The sequence below is a fragment of the Coloeus monedula genome (assembly GCF_965178545.1).
Source record: "Coloeus monedula genome assembly, chromosome: 5".
NCBI lineage: Eukaryota > Metazoa > Chordata > Aves > Passeriformes > Corvidae > Coloeus > Coloeus monedula.
In genome coordinates this window covers 20,232,748-20,253,399 of record NC_138785.1, presented here as the reverse complement: position 1 = coordinate 20,253,399, position 20,652 = coordinate 20,232,748, and the positions used below count along the sequence as shown (strand labels likewise).

The following is a 20,652-nucleotide window of genomic DNA, read 5'->3' as shown; positions in this document are numbered from 1 at the left end:
CATCTGATGGCACAGCCAAAAGTATAAAGAGGAGATAACTGTAATTTTGACCACCTTCCATGAAGCAGTCCTGACTGGGTTAATGTTCTGCACAGAAACCTATCTCTCATTTCCTAGATGGATTTTACTCCTTTGCTAAAGAGACTGCAGAAGAAACCCCTATGTGTCATTTAAGTCCTGAAAATGAAGCCAAAAGTCATTTGAAGGATGAATAGGGGCTGTGGATTGGGGCATTCTTTTTCTCACACCTTTCCTGATACAATTTTCTACTCTGCCACAGCTATTTTATTTTTCATTTCTAGTTTTTTCTAACAGAATACACTGGGCCTCTTCTCATATATCTGCTCTTCTACATTCGCCTCTCGACTATTTATGATCAAGTGGAAAGCAGGAAGAGCTTCCGCCACCCGGTGGTCCAGTAAGTGACACTTGTGTGAACTGTTTTCCTGGAGCATGAGAAACCAGAGGGATGGAGATTGCATTTCCAGGGCTGAGGATGTTACAGGGGGCCTGAGGCTGCTTGCCTGGTGTCAGATTCAGTCCTTACCAATACCTGTTTGACATTTAGCAGCACTCATAAGCCTGAGCAAAATGGGATCCCAGCTGCAACAGTCACTGCACATGGTCACCATGGAGATGCAGTGTTTTCCCCAGTTCAACATAAATTCTGAACATAAGGTGAAATAAAAAACACAGTGGGTAGTAACCCAAAGCCATGCTTGATGGAGAAGAGGAGACAAGACTCCAGGTGCCCCACTACCAATCTCCTTACAGCACATTCCTGCTCTTGAGATGAGCAGCACCAGCATTCAGCACAGAAAGTAACTACCCCCACACCAGCTCTCACCTCGGCACAAGAAAGAGGAAATTCAACAGGTTTGCATGTCATGAGTCAGGTCAAGAACCTCAAAAGAAGCATCTCCACAGGATGGTGGTACAATTCACCAGTCAGACTGGGAAATTTCACACTTAAGGAATTTCCTTTCAGTGGAATTGTCCCCATTCTGGGTGATTAGTGCCTGGCAGAAGGATGAAAGGTGATCAAGGAAAGCCTGTCACCTGGATAAGCTGGACCACTTATGGGAGAGCACACAGGGACCTAGGAGGCTCAAGGACTGTACAGCTTTCCCACATACTTCCACACTGTGATTGCAGAATCAGGGGAACTGGTATACAGCAGAGAAATACAGTGAGTAATAATGCCATTTATAGATGGAGAAACAGGCACTTGGAGAGACATTAGGGGAGTTAGTGGAGCTGGGAATGAGAATACAAAGCAATTGAATGCAAATCCAGAGCTGCAAGATGCTTGTCTTCCTTCTCTTGTGCATATGCTTGAAAGGAGAGCATTTCTGGCAGCACAGAAGAACCTGCAATACCTTTACCTTCTTTTACATGGGCAAGGGTTGTGCAGAATCCTGCCAGTGGCCACTCCTTAATGGGTTCATCTGAGGTCCCCATCCTAAGCAAAATTAATTTAGAAATTTCCAGCAAAGCTGGAAGTTTGCTCCAGGCTTTGGATTAGTCGTTAATTGTTTGAAATTTTCTTAGCTCAACTCTCTCTGGTTTAATTACTTTGAAATTGTTTAATCTTTGACTTTAGCTACCGTACATGATGCATAATAAAATTATTTGAGATTTCACATGCTGAAAACCACTTTTCATTTATGTCTTATAATTGGTTTGCAGCAAGATGGGCTATGGTAGTACGGTAAATGTAACCAAGATAAAATGCCATCAGGAATCACTCCTGACATTTGTTTCTGAAACTCAATCACTATGAGCTGCAACTCATTCTCGGAAGCAAATCAGCAATGCCTGTTATTGTTTCATAATCTTCCTCAAAAGAGAATCAATATAATAGTTTCTACCACAATTACCTCATTTCTTTATAACAGGCAACAAAAAAGCCATCAGAATGGATTAATTTAAGAACAAAATCTCATTTCGCATCCACAAGGAAATGAAACACAAACTACCCCCATGCAGCTATTTGAGTTGGCAAAGGACAAGGAAACCATTCAGAAGATATTCAGAATGTTTTTAAATGTCAGACACATCCTACAGGAGCATTAAGGTGGCCTTAAATGTGGAAGAGGTCTTTTGGAAGAGTGCGTCAGACGCCTGGCTGTATACACATCTGTCCTGTCTAAATGTCTTGTCAGGACTATGTATCACACTCAGAGCTCGAGGAGCTCTTTTTATTTCAAGGCTAGTAAAAATAAGCTGCTTCCCTGCAAAATGCAAACAACTTTGTATAACACTGAAAATGATTCCATTAATCTTTGGTTCCAGATGCTTCAATTAAGACAATATCTTAAATCCCACAATTTTAATGTGACTGCAGTTTTGGAATATTAGTTCTTATTCCTTTCATGACATTAACTGTGAGGTAATAAAAAAAATCTTTCACTTACCTTAATTTCTTTTTTTTTTTTTTTTTTCTCCCTCTCCCTTCCAGCTTGGCCTGTTTCTGTCACTGTTTACACTACATCAGACATCTTCTGGAGACGTTATTTGTTCACAAGTTTTCGGAAGGGCACACTCCTCTGAAAAATATGATAAAGGTGACAATATGTTTATCATCTTGTGTAAGAGAGAATATCCTCATATCAAAGCAGTCCTTGGAAGAAGATAGGGAAATAAAAATTAATTTATTTTGTAGCTCCAGGAATTATGTTTAGTGAAAATACAGATACAGGAAGGATTTCAGGACCACGTCCCCAAGGACATAAATTGAAATCAATGTCCATTTTAGCTCCTGAATGTAAATGTCCACTTTGACTCATACACCCAAGGGGCTGATTGTCATGTCCAGGATATTTTTCAGACTGAATGGTATTTTATGATGATGGCTGTTGCTGCAACATCTAGCAGTGTTGACAGAAGTCATACACTGCTTCCTTGGTGCAACATAAATACAGAGCAAGAGACAGGCCTTGTGCTAGGAAGTGAAAATCAAATTACAAGTAGGAAAAAAAAATTTCTCCTTCTCAGGCAGGAAGATACTGAACTGGCCAGGTCTTCTCTCTTCCAAAGCCTCCTGAATTTCAACTGTGTGTCATTACTCATAGGCTTTCCTTTCTTTTATTTCACACACTGTACCTTGGCCATTTTGTATAACCCCTCCACCCCATATGGTGTGATGTAAAGACCCTCCCTTTAAATATTTTGGAGTACATTTAGGATTTTGGTGAAGGAGATTAACACATGGCCTTGATAGGGAGCTTCACTTTTACTCTCCCTTGTTTTGTCTGGTTTAGCATTCTGTTTGTCTTGGCTGGGAATGCTGAATTTCAGGTACAGTAACAGCTCAGGTGTGTTAACCAGCCCTAGGCTTTTAACAGCACAACTCAAAGAAACATAATCTTTAGCAGTAGAATCAAAGAAGAAGAAAACTAGTGCCAATTCCTACAAGAGGCATGAAACACATTTCACACAATAATAAAAAAAAATCCACGCTGTTTACCTAATTTTTTTTTTACTTGCTTCATAGCATCTTAGAAAGATAGATATTCTGAGGCTCACAAAGCAACTGCAGAGTCTTTTGGTGGTCACCCGGGTTTTGGCTTGGCAGAATTTATACTTATGAAGTTACAGTTTGTACTTCCTTGTTGCCCTCTCAAAAAAAAATTCTCTGTCTGTTCCAGGGCTGTGCCTTTTACTGGGGATTCACATCCTGGATCGCATACTACATCAACCACCCGCGGTACACGCCACCATGTAGGTATGGGTAGGACACAAAGATGACAAACTCGGCTTGAAAAAGTCTTTGCCATGTAACCTGAAGTCCTCCAAAATCAAGAGACTGCTCCCACATTAGATTATATGACTAATCTCTCCAGAAATTAATCTTTGCTCCCCGTCAGAATGAAGGTGGTTGTGTTGGAAGCACCTCTGCTTTGTGCCACTGAATGTTTGTGCCTGTCCAGCAATGGTCAATCGCTGTCCAATTTGGACAACTAGAGAAAACACAAAGATCAATGTATTTTGCTCATCTTCACAAGGTTTGTATTAAAGAATGCAGGGGAGAACTAGAGCAGGTTGCATTTTCTTGGAGGAGATATTTATTTGCTAAAGATACATCCTTTTCATGTAAATTAAGGTTTTTCCTTTTTTTTCCCCCTGAGAAAAACCAGTAAAAATCCATCACATACTGCTGATAACAGATTTTTTTTTTTAATTTTTAGATTTTTTATCATTTTGTTCCCTTTCCTCATATTTTACTATTACACTGCTCTTTCTTCATTATTCTTTTCTGTTTGCTCTCTAGACTTTTGCTTCTTTTGACCATAATTGGCACAGGTTTTATTTTCTGCTACTTTACTTTCCTTGCTATACCTTAGTCTTCTTTTCCTCTCATTTATCTATGAACTTTGGGAACAAAGCATTTGCTTTGGCATTTTTATTTACACTCAGTTAAATTGCTAAGTTTTTTCAACCAAAAATTTCTCCTACATGACACTTGCTTTTCTTTCAAAATAGCACAAAGGTTCTATTTCAAAATTATGTGATTCATTGAATGACAGTTGGATTTGGTGTGGCTTTAACAACAATGCTGCAAACAATGCAGAAACCTCCCTAGACAGTTTTTAGCAGTCTGGGCTATCAAATCAATAAGTGCAGTGTCTTTCTAGGGGAAACTCTTTGTTCAAGACACAAAAGAGGAAGCATTCAGAAGAAATATTTCTAATTGCTTGCCACTGCCTTAAAATGCCTTTGGCACCACAGAAGAGTCCTGTGCCAGCCAGGAAAAAATAGTTCTCAAAAGTAAAGGCTTGATGAGACATGGCCAAGGCAAGTGAGGTACGTACACGTGGTTTGTGTCCCCCAGCTATGACCAAAGTTTACTTGGGAAGTGTAAACCTTTGGACATGAACATGGTAGAGCCCTGCACTGGTCTGGGACAACAGCTAAAAGGAGAGGGCAGGCAAATGGCAGGTGAAATTTGCAGATGTTAAATGTATTTCTTGTATGACTCTGAAGCAGACAGTGGCTGTGTATTAAAGCCTGACTATTGTCTCACTACTAAAATTAAAGAAGGTAGAGGATAAGTTACATATTGGGTTTTCTGCTCATGGAATTAGAAGGGTCTATGGATAAGGCTGTGATTCGTGGCCTGGTTTTGCCACTGACCTTCACTCCTCTCCTTGTCCTTTCAAGGGATTCTTCACCACCAGCTGCTTTGACAAAACACTTGAACATTTGAAGCTGGCAAATACTAAAAACAGCTGGGTGAAAACTGCCTTTAGATCAGTGGTGCAAAACTGGCATTTCTGGGGTGCTGTTGTTGTTTGTATTGTCTTCATATTGTGTGTGATAATATCCAATCTTTCTGCAGAGCCTGTCAGGAGAGAAGCATTTCTGCTCCTCAGCACTAGATTAATTTCACCCATAGCAAACAATGTGCACACCGTAAAATGCAATTTATAATTTCATTCTATTTTCTAGCATTTGGCCACAAACAAGTTTCTTATGCTGCTCTTGCTTTTCTGGTACGTACAAAAATGAAGTTTTATTTATGATTATGGAAGAGGATTAACTCACAATTTAGTAAAATGCAGTAATGCTTCTATGCATTTGTGTGTATACATACATACAAGCCCATGTCCACAGCCCTGTGTACTTTGACTAGATTTACTACTAATCTATTAAGGTTTCTCAGTCAGGAAGTGTCCTACTAATATTTATGTACACAGAGTTTAAACAGAGATACTGCATTTTGAGAGCCATGAGAATATCATCAGCATCATTATTACTGGTAATTGTGTTAGAACACTAATATTTAGACAGACTGAAACTTGTCATTTTTAAGATACTGAAGAATTACAACCTAAGCAGACTTTGCAATAGTTCAGTGTACCCTGAATGACTTATACTCAACAGCTATTAAAATCTATATAAACAATCCCTGCCAAAATGGGATAAGCCAAAGGAAAATGCAGCTGATGAAGAATGGCTGAGACTACCCAACCTGGTGTTTGAATGAACATAATTGTACAGTGAGACAGAGGCTTCATAAGAAGCCCTCACATTGAAATATATATCCTCTCTGTCCTTTGGAACTGCTGGGTCAGTAGCCAAAACATCCTCTTTGAGAATCAGATACAGATCAGTTTCCAGAAATATAACAGGGTAATGGGACAGTAATATGTCTAGGCTCCTTCAGACAAACACTATTCAGAAAAATATACAAAAACTTGTTAGCAGTATTTAAATGCTTTTGTAAATTAAGACCCTTAAAGGTCACAGTTTTGGCAGTGTTTGTCTCTGGGGCTGGCCACGCAGTTCTCAGCTTTTCTTGCTCTAATAAGGTATAGCAAAAATAGCAAAAATACTTTTATGAAGAAGTTCACACACTCCATGAGGCTCTAGAGCCAAAAGCAATAACCCCGTACTGCAGAGACAGGAGGTTGTGGCAGTGGTAGACAGCAGTATGCCCAGAACCTTGCTGTGTGCACCCTTCCCAGGCTCAGGGGGTGTTTGAAACCAAGCAAGCTGCTTGCCTGAATATTCAGTGCTACCAGCAAAACCAGTCCTCATCAAAGTCTCTGCTTAGAGAGAGCCTCCTTTTCCTTTGAAACATCCTTCCCTGCATCAGTGGAACATGCCCTGCTAGAGCTTGTAGGGAAAATGCTGCAAACAAGCAAAGGGATGAGTCGTGTTGAGGGTGTTTGCTGTAAAATATGTCAATGCCCTTAAGATCTGCATCAGCACCTGGTCTGGGCTCTGAATTCTTACAGCTCTTTTGAGAACTCCCTACCCATGGAAACTCAAAACCTGTCCCTTTCAGATCTTGTGCTGGCAGATTCCCAGACAATGAATTTAAAACATCAACATAAGAAATAAAATAATTTGAAGCTGTTTTCACAGGTTTCTAAAATATATGAATAAAATATTTGAAAGATTTCTCTTTTTTTGCCCTCTTTTAAGTCTTGTCTTTATTACACATCCTGATTTAAGTGTACACATCTGCAGCTGCTGTAAACAACAGTACAGAGTAATTTGAAGAGTGTCTGCAGGCCCTCCTGAAAGATTCTCATGTTTAGAGAAAATAAGCTTTGCAGGGATGTTTTTCTCATAGGGTACACATGGAATATAAAGAGGGGAAACAGTGTGTAGGTGTCAATATTTTATCATCATAAATAGCACCAGCTTTTTCTCTGCTGTTCCCCACTGCCCCATATTTTATATATGATAAACTATGGAGACTAGATTAAATTTAGCAGTGGTTCTCAATGTAGAACATTAACAGTCCCATTTCTAACAAGGGGCATAAAATTTAATCACAGCAGAATGCAGCTGCAGAGTCAAAGGTAAGCCAATAAAATCCCTGCAGAAATGCCCTTTGCTTGTTTTACTTAGAATCAGTAGGGGTTAATTATGTATATGTGTGTACATCTCTTGCTCCACAATAGTATGGGCATCTCATTAGGTATAGTGTTTTACAAAACCACTTGTAACCACAAAATTTTTTCTTTAACATAATAGCAATCAGAAAAACAAATCACGTTCCCAGCTCATTATTGGAAGTATGTAAATTAAAATTACATCCATTGCTATGGTTAGAGTTAAAGCTTCTGATAGGGTATTTTAAAATGGAATTTCATTTTCTGGCTATTTAGTGTTTTACATCTGGTATTTATGATAGAGGATGGTCAGTTATTTGGAATTAGAAAAATTTAAAAGGAAAGCAGGACTTGAACCATAACTACCTAGCCATGCAGAATAACAGCCAATTACAGGTCTATTTACTAATAGACCCGATCTAAACCTTCCAAACAAACCCAACAAAAATCTCTGCCAAAAAGGGGAAAATTCTTCAGCAATTCTAACTACAATGTTCTTTCAGATAATAGCATGTTTCAATATAAAATGAAGTCACATGTTTCTTTCAATGAGTTTTAGCAAAAATTTGTTATGGATGACTTTCAGAATTAACTTAAAAATGACAATTGAAGTTCTTTTTTTGTATTAATTTTGTGACTTCACACTTTTAACATTTTTAGGCTTTAACATTTTCCTTTTAATTTTAATTTCTTAAACTTTTTCAAGCCTTACAAAATTTAGAAGAACAAATGCTGTAAGAAAATGCAACTTTTTAACGCTGCATTTTTGCAGTTTGAGAGGACAAATCAGTCTTCAAACAAGGAAATGAATAAAAAATTCAATTCAGCCTGAGCTTGAACTGTATACAGCGTCTTGGTTTTCTTCACAGAGTAGGGGAAAAATGAAAACCATAAAATTACGTAATTGTGATGACAGGTCTTCTTCTTCAGGAATATAAAATAATTTTCCTACCAGTTTCCACTTTAAATATGGGTAAATATTGGTTTTGATTATTCAGTAGTTGTAGCTGATGAAGTACTGAAAGCCCCAAGCAAATCTGAAATCAACGGGGAGACGTGGTACCTCTCCCAAAGGTTCGAAACACCTAAATGTTGGAGACCAGCGCTGAGAGGTTGGTCACAGCTGGAAACAGCATAACCAGAGAGTTGCAGAAACAGGAATAGTACTGGCTCCCTTCCTTTATCAATCCCCAACTACTATCCATTCAACCAGCCTGCCTTTTGGACAACTGCTGGTTTTTTTATTCACCTTATTTTTCCTTCCTGTTTTGCTCAACACCTTTGAAAGTGTGTGTAGGAAAAGGTTAGAGACATTAACTCGTGACATCTTTACAAAACCAGAGGTCAGCTTTCCACCTTCTTCTTTGCAGCTTGGATTAAAGCCAGAAGAGATCAAGAAGAGCATCTTGCTGAATTCCTTAGAGCCAGGGAGTCTGTCTGATCTCCCCAGGGCCAAACATTGCACGTGCTGGGCATGGGAACCCCTCTGAAGGCCTGGCTGCATGGAGCTCTACGGAGCTGTGCCAGGGGCTTTCATGCCAGGCTGCACCCACCGTGTTCACTGGACACTTGTGTGTGTGTGTGACTGTGATCACAGGCTGCTTTCTGGAGTACATATTTCCTGGATACAGAGGCTGAGTTGTAATGGGGAGGGTTCTGGTTATGCAGTGCAACACAATTACCACACTTTTTAGGCATACAACTGAAAATATGTTTTTAATGTCTTGCAGATGTGTGAAGCTGGAAATCACTTTATCAATGTAGCTTTAGCTCACCAAACCAATTCAGGTCTGTCTTTGTTTCCTGTTTGTCTAAGACTGAAGTGTGCTTAACCTATCCATCTTCTGCTGCTGTACAGTAATTTATGTACCTATATCCACCAAAAAAAGAAAGATGAAGTAGGTATCATGCCATTGGTCTAACAACTTCAAAATAAATGGGATGACAAGGAAACATTAGCAACACTGTTATTGTTTCAAAGCTTATAGCAAATTTATCCTAATTAGACACAACTGCAATTTAAATATGGATTTAAACTCAGAAGTCCTTTAAAGCATGCTGGTGACTGACAGCAGCATGTTTCATTTTAAATAAGTCTCAAGAACTTCTAAACTATATTGCAGAGTCTTTAGACACATCTCAGGCAAAAATACACATGCATATATTCAAATACTCAGAGATAGACTCATGAATACTTGCACGGGCATCAATGTAAATGTATGCTCTTAACAGGCTGGGTTTTCAGCATTTTTGTGTCATGAGATTAAAAGTTATACAATCTATACCAGAAAGTAAAATATGTTTTCAGACACTAATAGTGTAATTTCCCCACTGGAACACCCTATTCAAGAAAATACCACAGTACTATTAACTTCACACACAGGAGTCAGTTTCTGCTCTTGAAGGTTTTTATGCACTGTGGTTAGGAAACTGCTTATATTATTTCTTGCAAGGGGCCTAATTCAGATTAAAAGCAGCAAGAGCCAAAAAATTGGTTTAAGTTCTCAGTGTCTACAAGTATTAAAGATAGCATTGTTGCCAGAACTTAAAAATGAGGTGGTGCTCATTAATAATTGATAATTTCTGCAATTCTTTTCGTACTTCTTGGAAAGGATAATGAATGTCCTTGATTAGAAATCACTTTTACTCTGAGATATTTCCTAACAGAAAATCTTTTAATTCCAACTCCAGAATGAAAGGATTATTTTTACCTATTCTTTCTTAATCCTTCACCAGTCCAAGGCAGGGAGGAAAGGGGAAAAAACCTACCAAATTAAAAAAGCCACATCAAAACTAATCAAGCAAAAAACTCCAACCAACCCCACATGTTTGTGAGGCCACTGAATTTGTATTCGATATTTAATATCTAAAATACAAAATTTACACTGATGCCTTTGGTGTGAGCATTATCAGTGGCTGTAGAGAGGCATCCTGTTAGCTCTGGAGTTGTTTTCCTATTCTACCAGAGAAAAAGGGTGAGGATGTGGGAGCCAACAGATTAATGTTCCTGAGTCAGAATAAGATACAGCTGCATCCCCCACATCCCAGTGGGTGCCCTTAGTACTCGCCTGTTGACTAGCCCACACTGAACTAGTCTCCCTCTTCTGAACAGAAGTTGCATCCTTTGGACACACCAGACCTTGTAAAAACTGATATAAGGCTCACTGAGCAGCATTCTCACTGGGATAGGTACAGCTTTTGCTACCTCAAAAGATTTCACTGAAACTTTTCTAACAGGTTGTGCTCTGAGAGCGTTGGCCCAAGGGATCGCTGTTACATAGGCAGGCTGTGATAAGGCTCACTTTCCCTCTCCCTGTACTGAAACTGGTTCTGATTTTCCCCACTCTTTTTTTTCCCTTTCACAAGGAAATAGAACCTGTTTTCCAAGTCCAACCTACAACCCCTTCACATGGCTCTTCCTGCTGGTATCCTGTCCCAACTATACATATGAGGTACATGACTTTCTTCTGCTTATATGCAAAGGGTAGGTGGTCGCTGTTTCAGCCTTTGCAGAAAGTCTGCAACACCTCCATGCAGTTTCCTCTGCACATCAATCCTTGTGGTTCCTATGTCAGAGTCTCCTTGCTCCCACATAAGCTTCTCCACCAGACCCTCCTCTTCCCTCACATCATTATCCCATGGACTCTTCTCTATATTTCCCTTCACTGCAGTCTCCCCAGTGATCTAAATATTTACCACCCATCTCTTCATCCCATCCAGCACACTATTTGACCATCTTGAAAAACCAAATGAGTTTGATTTCTTACTATTTTTCTTCTCCCATTTCCAGTACACACTGTTTTTCCAGGGGAAGCTTTTGAAAACTTGCCATTTTGCTTTACATAAAATATAAAACTAACAGTGCCTTTTTCTTTGCAACAGGCCGGGTCTTGGATTAGTTTCACGGTGATGACACAAACTCTGCCAGGTAAGTTTGTAGCAGAATGAAGACAGCATTTAAAGTGTCGTTTGTGGAAGTGAATTCTGAAGATTTAAAATTTACCAAAGAAGTCTATAGCATATGAAATATTGCCATCAAATTTGCTATACGAGATAAATGTATAAACCTTCAAAATGCTCGTAAGAGCAGCCTGCCTAGTAGCATTTGTGACTCTTGCTTTCCTGCATCCTTAGAGACCTAAACACTCCCAAAAATATGGTCCCTGGGACTGAGCTCTCCAAAACATTCACTTTTTAATTAGTTTTCAATTTCAAAATAGAAACTTATAAAACTACTTGTAAGAAGTAGCCCCATGTGGTTTACAAATGAAAAAGAAACTAATTTCAAAAGTGGGTTAAACTGCATCATGGAAAAATTAAATTGAAATTTTGTTTGAAAAGATGAAACATTTTTGGTCTTTAGGTTTTGGTATGGAAATGATCTGAAGGTTTGGGGACAATGTAGGGCTGTTCCTACAATAGCAGGAGCAGCAACATATGCAGCACACTCATCCTTGCTGTAATTGTCTCAGCGATAACTTGACCGGATGCCAAATGAATGTTTCTGATTAACTACCTCATTTTAAGGAAGAAAGGATAATGAATTTTCAAAATGCAAATGCAGTAAAATTATCCTCCATTTTGTGCCACTCAGCCTGAAGGGAGAGGTACCCAAGATCCACTTACTGGCTCCCAACAGCCACAGCAGGGTCCTGGGAAGTCTTTTAGTTGCTGGGTTTTTTGAGACCTCGCTGCCAGGCAGCTGAACCAGGCAGCTACTGCCTGCTTGCTTTAGGGCCAAGCATTGCCATAAACCCCATTGTATTTACAGGGACAGGCACTGAAAGAACACACATGATCCTTTTCTTTAAATCTTTTTCCTTGCTAGTTGGCATCTTTGCTTTCCTGATGGTCATCCAGATGTCTCTATGGGCCCAAAAGAAACACAAGCTTTATCTGAAAAGATTTTATCCAGAAGTGCGGAGAAAAGCAGCTATGATTCCTATCATCTTCTGAGATCGTCACAAGAGTTGGAGCCTAAGTGTACACTTCAAGAGCCGGCTCAGAGTAAATGAGCCATTTCATTCAGGAACCAAGTGGATCAGAGGAAAAAACTACTGGATATCTTTCTCAGAAAATTAACAGTTCAAGATGAAGAGGTTTTAATTAAGTGCAAAAATTTAGCTCTTGAATTCTTGGTTCCTGCTAAAAGATAGGATTTAATTAGATTTCCTGTAATGGAGCTAATTGAAAAGGGACAAGAAAATTGAATGTCAGATATTTACCTGGTGTAAATGGGCACAGATGCTGCTAAAATTAATGAACACAACTCATTTGCATCCATTCAGGTATGGTAATTTTATGGTTCAGCGTTAGATGTTGAGGACAGTCTTGGATTTTTGCATCAGAAGATGTTTCACAGCCTTATTTTTATTAAACTGCACAGAAAAAGCACATTCTGCCTCAGCTCCTCTAAAGCATCACATCAAAAGATGACCGCTATGCTGTAAACACTGTTTAGTCTAGCTTCACAAAGTTTTTCTTTCTTTTTTTTTAATCAAATCTCATAGCAACTTGTTCAATACAAATTGGCTTAAATTGTTCATTGCAGAGAGGACTGGCTTTCTTTTCTTTTCAGGAAGGCAGCTCAGCCCCATGATCTCAGAGAGGACTGTTTTTGACCTCTTCCCATCTTGCAAATAATTTGAGGCAGAACCTTGGGTACATCATTGAAGCCCACTTCCCTTTCTCACATTGAACGGTCTAGAAATAGCAGAAGACCTTCTGCACTAACAAACATGTTAAGATCCCCTTGTTCAGTGCCTGTCTGTATCCAGACACCATTCCCCTTACTTGTATGAAGCACTGTGAAAGCCTTGGGGACAAGGTGAAGCAGAGTACGGCTCGTTATCGAACAGGAAAGAGATGCCAAATGCATTTCAGTCCATGTCTGAACTGCCTCAGATGGACCCTGCTGACAGGCTTCAGCTCCCCTCCAGTTTGGCCAGTCTCTACTTGCCACACTGCTTTCCAGGATATTATTTTTTAAGGGATTCTCTGGGCTTGTTATTCAAGTCCTGAAAACACTGAGTAGCTCCATTTGCAGATCAGTGGCACCCATGCCATGCAGGAGCACAATTTTAGTTATGCAGAGCAAAGGAACCAGAACTGCTTCAGCAGGTATTAGGATATGAAGAGTTAGGGCATCAAGTCCAGCTTTCATTCTGTTTCTGCTGCACATTTATCAATATCTTTTGGTTCCCTTAGGCTGGTGAAAAAAATCTTGCCTAAAGAATTTTATAGTCATTAGAGAAACCCTGGAGTACACAAGCAAGGAAGGAAGTTTGTCTCCTAAAGGTGCTGTTAGGTTTGCACCAGCCCAAGTGTTCTAACAAAGTTAATTTGCCCAGTAAATTGTATTCATATCCCTCTTCTAACTTCTAACTTGCAACACTTATCCTATTAGTCCCTGTAACTCAATTTCATCCTTGTAAAGTAAATACATCACTTTCCATATTTTTTAAATTGTAACCTGTGAAAACCTAAAATTTTTATTGCTCTCAATGGAAAACCCTAATCAAAGTGAATACCCAATTCTCTAACCCAGCCTGCTAATAAAGATCTATTTTTGAAAAATTGTTTTCTATACTCTTTAATTGAATACTTAACCGCAATATTTTTGAAACTTTTTTTTTATTCCAGACAATGTTAGATGTGTGAGTCAAGGCTGTTGTCTGTTTTTTTTAATCCAGCTACTGAGATTCTTTTCCTTTCAGGTTTATTAAATTCATTAAATGTCTTATTTCAGCAATCTTAAAGTTTTAAAATAGTCCATGTAGGAGAGTAACTTATTAAAATTAATTACTTATCGATTAATGTTTTGATTGTAATGGCTGCAGCTTTAAGTCTGTTCAAGGCATGTTTCCAGTGTTGTGCCAATTGCTGGGAACATGGTTCCTATTCAACAGTTAGCTTAGGTGAAGGAAGTACTTCAGGAATTTTTTACCTCACTGTTATTAGTTGGTTTTTCAGTACCTGGGGTGAGGATGAGGAGAATTTCGGCTCCTGAAGTAAATGACTGAAATTCTAAAGTAAGGTAAAAAGTAAAGTAAAGGGTGAGAGCAAACACTAGGTAAGAACAAATGAAGATACATTGCAGAAGGCTGTCTCAGATAAACATGATAGATATTTTGAGATTCACCAGTGGGATATTGATGAGCTAAAACTGCTCTGAGCAGTGTTAAATGGCTTCACGAACAGCAGTAAATCTAACTTCCTGCACCTTTATGGATCTCTCTATATTACACATTCTCCTCTGATTTTCAGGGCAAGTTCCATGCAATTAGAAAAGGTAAGTTAACTTCCTGGAATGGTTGGAATGTTCAGCTTCAAAACAAAAAGTTTATAAAAATCACCAGTCTTTGTTTTGATAAACATTTCAGAGGCCTTGCTTATAGGATACTGAAAAACCCAAACAAAGAAACCCACCCAGTTAAAAAGAAATATTACTCTATGAATGTTGCTTCCAACAGTGATTTTAGTCGTCAAGTACCATGCACATTTTGAACCAAACAGTTGTCTTCACACAAATATTTGTCATAATTGTTCTGATCACCTGGAAAAAAATGCCCTATTAAGCTCTACATATCCAGGACTTTCTTGTACGAGGGGCTGATGAGGAAGCAGGTGGTCAACTGCAAATTCATTTGGCTGTGTTTTCTCTGAAGCGCAGACCTCACTTCTTCAGAGCCACCAGTAGAAGGAAGGCATGGGCAAGGCCACCCCACTACCAGAATCCCACCATGTTTCAAGGTCAAACGGAAAGACTCAACCTCCAAAAAGAACCATAATAGCTCGCAGAAGCAAATAACCACATTCCTCACAAAAGGCAGGAGGCAGGAACATTGTACAGCAGGAAAATCAAGTGGTTGAAGGCATGTTCTGGTTAGCTATGAGGAGCTGCTATAAACCCGTGTATGGGGCAATTCCTGCTTAATACTTCTCAGGAGGGAAGCCATCTAAACCAAGAGACCACAAATGAAGCAAGAAACAGAGAGTAGACAACAGTTTTGTCAGGAACTGTGTAAAGATAAATCAGATGGAGTATGAGTAGATCCTTCCTGGCCTGCCAATAAGGACTATGTGAATAGCATTGCCTGTGGGACTAAAGTGTATCTTAAGATAATCAGTCCCCGGTCCACCTGGAGAGACTGCTCAACTTCCAGGTCCTTCCATGCTCACCCTGCAGCTTACAACTGGGTTTTTGTTGGAACTCTCCGGATGGATGAGTCTCATCTGTCCCAAATTAATCCTAAAACATTGAGATTAAGGAGTCTAAAGTTAAACCTTCAGATACACATATCTACATTTTTGTGGCTGGTTCTTGCCATAAAATGCCAACCTGGAAAAGAGCAGGCACTGGCTCAGGCCTCCTGGTGGTACAGGAAGGCGTTGTGATGGGGAACTGATGTGGCAGATGCTTCTGTACACAACTTGGCTGCCTGTATTTGGATTCCCAGTTTGAAAAAGCCCTAAAGACCCAGCCATATGTTTGTCTTATAAGATGGTTACCACATCTTCACAGCTGACAGGACTGAAAATGATCTCTGTGATTTCATCTTTCCATAGGGAAAGTGGAGCTCGAAAGGATGCTGAAAGCAGGAGAAGTGAATAAAGGCAGATGGTCATCCTTTTTTAAAGATCTTATTATCATCATCAAAATATCTTGTACTTTGTATTGTTTTGTATAAAGTAAGTGACTAAATTGGCTTTTATCACACTAGGAACTGAGATGAAACAGCCTGTTATCAAAGCAGTTCTCTGAAAGAGAGCCTGCAATGTTAACTAAATATAATATAATAAAAATCACGGAATGTGAAGACTTCTAAAGCACACTATAAGAGGAAAAAAGCTGTAGGAAGGCAAGAGACTTTATCTATTTATAGGTTTAACAAGTGCTGCTGAACTAAAAATTAATTCAAACCATAAAAAGCTTTTCAGCAAGCTAGTATTTTTCACATGACGCTTTATTGGCTTTCTTTTTCTATATTTTCCTAGGCACAAGTGTTGTCTACAAGTGATATTCCTTGTCATTAACATTCATGGAAGCTTTTGGAGAAACACACTCTATGCCTGTCCCAGTGTTCAATAAATAAATGTAGATGGAGTTTTGTGCTGTCATTGAACACAGATCAGTACCTATATGAACAATATTTTTTATGAAAGGCCTGGTTTATCATAGGTGAGTGCACAGAGGCTGCTGTACAGCTACAGTTAAAGGTGATTTTCACATCACACATGTTTAGCATCACAGAAGAATGTTTATGTTGATGGTCTCTGCACATCGTCAGCCACCTGTGACTCGAACTTACAACTCTTTCTGCAGGTATCAGCTCCAAGAGCTGAGCTGTCCCATGCCTTTATCATGGTCCTGGTGTTTGGTTATTCATTTGTCTAGCACACCAGAGACCTCCTCTCACCCAGTTCTGCCCTGAGAACAAATTTGAGAACACGTTTGTTTTTCCATCTTGTCCAATTGGACAAGAAGTTGTCCAGGTGAGGAGTGCCGGTCACTGTGTGACGGAAATAATCTGTGCTAAATTTCTTTGGAATGTAATAGTCAATCTAAAACCACTTTATCAAAAAAAAAAAAAAAAAAAAAAGACAAGATAATGGGTCCTGAAACATGTGTGCTTAGGTTAAAAAAAAAACTGCCACGTATTAACACCTCCACAATACCCAGTCTTCTATCATGTACCTGCTTTTATGTAACTTCTAAAGCCTTTGAAACTTGAGGAACCAAGTATGAGGAAATCATTTATAGTTCAAAGAAATATGATAAGACTCTTCAATAATACTAATGAATTCCATATTTAAAAAAAGCAAACTTCACATCTTTTGTCAAAGAAATCTGATTGTTAGCCAGTCTTTTCCTAACACACAGTATTATTCCTGTGAAAAAGTAATATAGCTCTATAAGTGATTCCTTTCACGGTTATGAGTACCTGGCCATACTCAACAGGAAAAGGCTTTTGTTTCAAAATTGCAGATTTCACCATTTGGGGACTCTTTTAAAGCACTACAAGACAGGCTCCAAAGAAAACATCAATCATTTTTTTGACTCTTATTCAGACTGAAAAGTTGATGAGTTTTCAGTTGACTGATGAAACTGTGACACTGAGTTACAAAAGAAACAAATATTTAAAAAGATGTCCCTCTCTGCAAGGTAAGAATAGGGAAAAAAGGGTACTTTTAATCTTTTCTATTAATATTATGAGGCCATTTCCAAGATTCAAGGGCATCTTTGCAGGAGACATTGATTAGAGATCTGGAAGGACCAGAATGGGGTTGCAGTGTGCTTTTAGGGATTAGCAGCTATGTCTTTTTTGAAAGAAATTTCAGTCTTTCTGAACTGAACTTGAGAGAAATGGATTAAAGATGACACATCTCCAATATCGTATCTAATGAAAAACAAAGCACCTGTTCTTGAACCAACAGGGAATTTTTGTCACATATACATGCACACTGTATTCTTCCACCCTCTGGTATACATCATCTCTTTGCAGAGGGTGCTTTGCATTGGATTTGTATGCCTGTCATTCAAACTCTTAACTACTTACCTATCAGAGCTTTGATATACACAATTATGTCACAGGAAAATCCCTTCATTTCAAAACTCTGAGGATGCAGAATCTTTTGAACAGTTAACCAATTCCAGCCCTGTTGCCCCACATATACATTAATACTTTGCTGCCATTTTTAGATATCCTTCTAACAGCCATGTGAAGCACAATGTTCAGCTATGTTCAGAGACTTGCCAAGCATCCCACCTTAATCCAGTTGCAAGCACAAAACTAAATCTTGGCACTATCTAAGCCCTAACTTCAAAATGCTTTTCCTTGCTTCCTTTGCTCTTAACCTCTGAAGGGCTGGAGCTACTCAGGAACTCCTCTCTGCAAAAGTAGAAGTTTAATTCTTCCAGGTTTGCATCAGTATCTTGCTATGAAATCATAAATTTGTAACATTAGAAACAGCAACCCTCTCACCTACGACTGACACATCATCTCATTCAGCAGGCCCCATCAGGTAAAAGGAAGATAGATATTGTGCTGTTACAGATACAGAGACAAACTGACACAGGGCTGTGGTAATTTGAGAACTACTACTTCACCCAGGCTTCTGCTCAGGGGCTCAGTACCTTGGGCACCTCTCCCAGGAGAAGGCAGTGCAATAAAGATTTCCTGAAATCTAATAAAGGTGATCTTGATTACGGATCTAGAATTAAATAAAGAGATAATATATTTGATTATAATATTTGCTGGAAGCTGTACCTCTGAAACTTTTCCACTTGGCTTGGAAATATAAATTTTAGAATAATTGTCACTCACAGTCATGACAGTCTTGCACTGAGTAATGCAAGTTACACAGGGAATTACTGTATGACCTGCTACTGTATCACAGAATCATAGAATATGCTGAGCTGGAAGGGACCCATCAGAATCATCGAGTCCAACTCCTGGTCCTGCTCAGGACACCCCAGGAATCACACCCTGGGCCTGATAGCCAGATCCTTAGGGCACACACAAGGCTTTGACCAAGGGTGTCAGAGTGTGTGAGTTTCGCAGAGAGAGCTCAGCTGTCATAGACAGGAGTTAACAGTCCCCACAGACTGCCCCATTCCAGTGCTGATGGTTCTGAACCCATGATGAACCAAAGCCCATACAGCTACTTCTCCCTCTCAGAGGTCCTTTCCTGATGGCCCAGGCCCTAACAAGAAGGGTCATTGCACAAACTCTCTTTGAACTGCTCAAGTGTCACAGATGTGATAGGAGATGTGCTGTAAGTGCAAGGCCAGGATGCTGGAGCCAAATGCAAGATGTGCTTAGCCATCTAAATAAGTAGCCTACCACACACTTTTTCATCCTTGAACAAGTAATTGACGTTTGCTTCTCATTCCTTAGGCAATTCTTGTCCTTCCCAGCCTGTTTCATTCAGGCATCTGAGTCGCTCTCCGTGGCAGAGGACTGCCCAGACCAACAGAAGTGAGAACAGCATCCATTGCCATCAAACACTCGGAAAAATGACTGCTTTTATTTACTGGCAAACAATTCATGCAAGAGCACTAAATCTGGGTGTGTAAGGCAGTATGGGGCAATCTTGCCTATGGCAGTTCTGGGGCCTTGGGACTGCAGATGCTTGTGTCATTCAAAAAGAATACCTAAACAAGTAAAAGGAAACACCTTGTGTAATTACACCATCCTGCTGTAATTACACACAAATAATGCATTATAAAACCTGTGGACAAGACCCCCACTTCTCAGCAGCCCTTCAAGCAGTCACTTTTTAGATATCATTGAGCAAACAGAAATAAAATCAAATCCTTCAGCGCCCACAGACATACAGTTGACATACACAATCAATAGGCAGTTACAAAGAGAGAAAAACTGCAGGAGTTTTCTTATTACAGATAAGGAGCAGGGGGAGAAACTTTGCTTTGCACCTCCCCAACATTTTCAGCAGAGAAAATAAAATTGATTCATTGGTTACAGAGCAAGGAGATGAGCATCTCCAGCAGAAATTAAGGGCACAAAGAAGGTCACAATACATAAAATTTCAAGCAGCAGCAGACAGAGCTGGCTAAACTGACTGCCATTTTAACTGCAGTTGTTGATAAAATGGTCGCATTAAGAGGCAGCTGAAGGATGGTCCAAAGGTTAAGCCAGGCGGGCTGGTAGAGAAAACATAAAAAATGTCCTCTGCCACAAGAAATGTCTGCAGGTGAGGCTTCTCCTGCTGCCTTCCTTATGGGGAGGAGAGTGGGAAACTCAGGGCAAGTAGGGGTCCTGCTGATGTCTTGATCTCAACTAGGACTTGTCATTTGAAGTCAACAAAGGTTAGTGGCACCAAAAGTCAGGCCTGGTATTTCTATTACTTGTAGAGCTTCTAATGATTTTCCCTGAAACGTTTTCTCTCCATTTCATTTTCCTTCATCCCCAGAGGATATACTATATGTCTTTATGTTGCAGCAAAATATTCTACAGCTGTAAGTAAAGAAAGCCATCTGTTCTTTGAAAATAGAGTGCCTCAGCTAGGATTTTTTTTTTTTCCAATTAATACAACCAATCTATCAGCTTACTTGCATTTCACACACAGTTGAAATATTATGCATTTCAGCATAAGCTAGGAGAAAAAAAGTTCAATCAATCCAAAGATCACTGCTTTTCTCCCTTCTGATTTCTGATTTGCAAAAAGTGTTGAATATTTATGTTTACAATGGGAATAAAAATGTACTACTTCCCAATGTGAGCCTCCTTTCCAAATCTTCTTTTTAGGAATGAGTTGCTCAGTGTGCTTCTTTCTCTAA

At 39.3% G+C, this 20,652-nt stretch overlaps 1 protein-coding gene across 9 annotated transcripts in view; it reads left to right on the top strand.

The window, feature by feature from the left end:
• Nucleotides 1–20,398, top strand: part of TECRL (trans-2,3-enoyl-CoA reductase like) — a 66,352-nt gene extending 45,954 nt beyond the window's left edge. The window contains exons 5-12 of one of the 9 annotated variants that reach the window (XM_082282276.1): nt 303–418; nt 2,462–2,567; nt 3,651–3,723; nt 5,452–5,495; nt 9,080–9,137; nt 10,716–10,801; nt 11,232–11,277; nt 19,250–20,398. In XM_082282276.1, the coding sequence (XP_082138402.1) occupies nt 303–418; nt 2,462–2,567; nt 3,651–3,723; nt 5,452–5,495; nt 9,080–9,137; nt 10,716–10,801; nt 11,232–11,277; nt 19,250–19,428 (708 nt within the window). In that variant the 3' untranslated portion in view covers nt 19,429–20,398. Of the gene's footprint in view, nt 1–302; nt 419–2,461; nt 2,568–3,650; nt 3,724–5,451; nt 5,496–9,079; nt 9,138–10,715; nt 10,834–11,231; nt 11,278–12,177; nt 13,926–19,249 lie in introns of those variants that run through there. The other 8 variants (XM_082282275.1, XM_082282277.1, XM_082282279.1 and 5 more) reach the window with 8 other exon arrangements.
• The last annotated feature ends 254 nt before the right edge of the window (nt 20,399–20,652 follow it).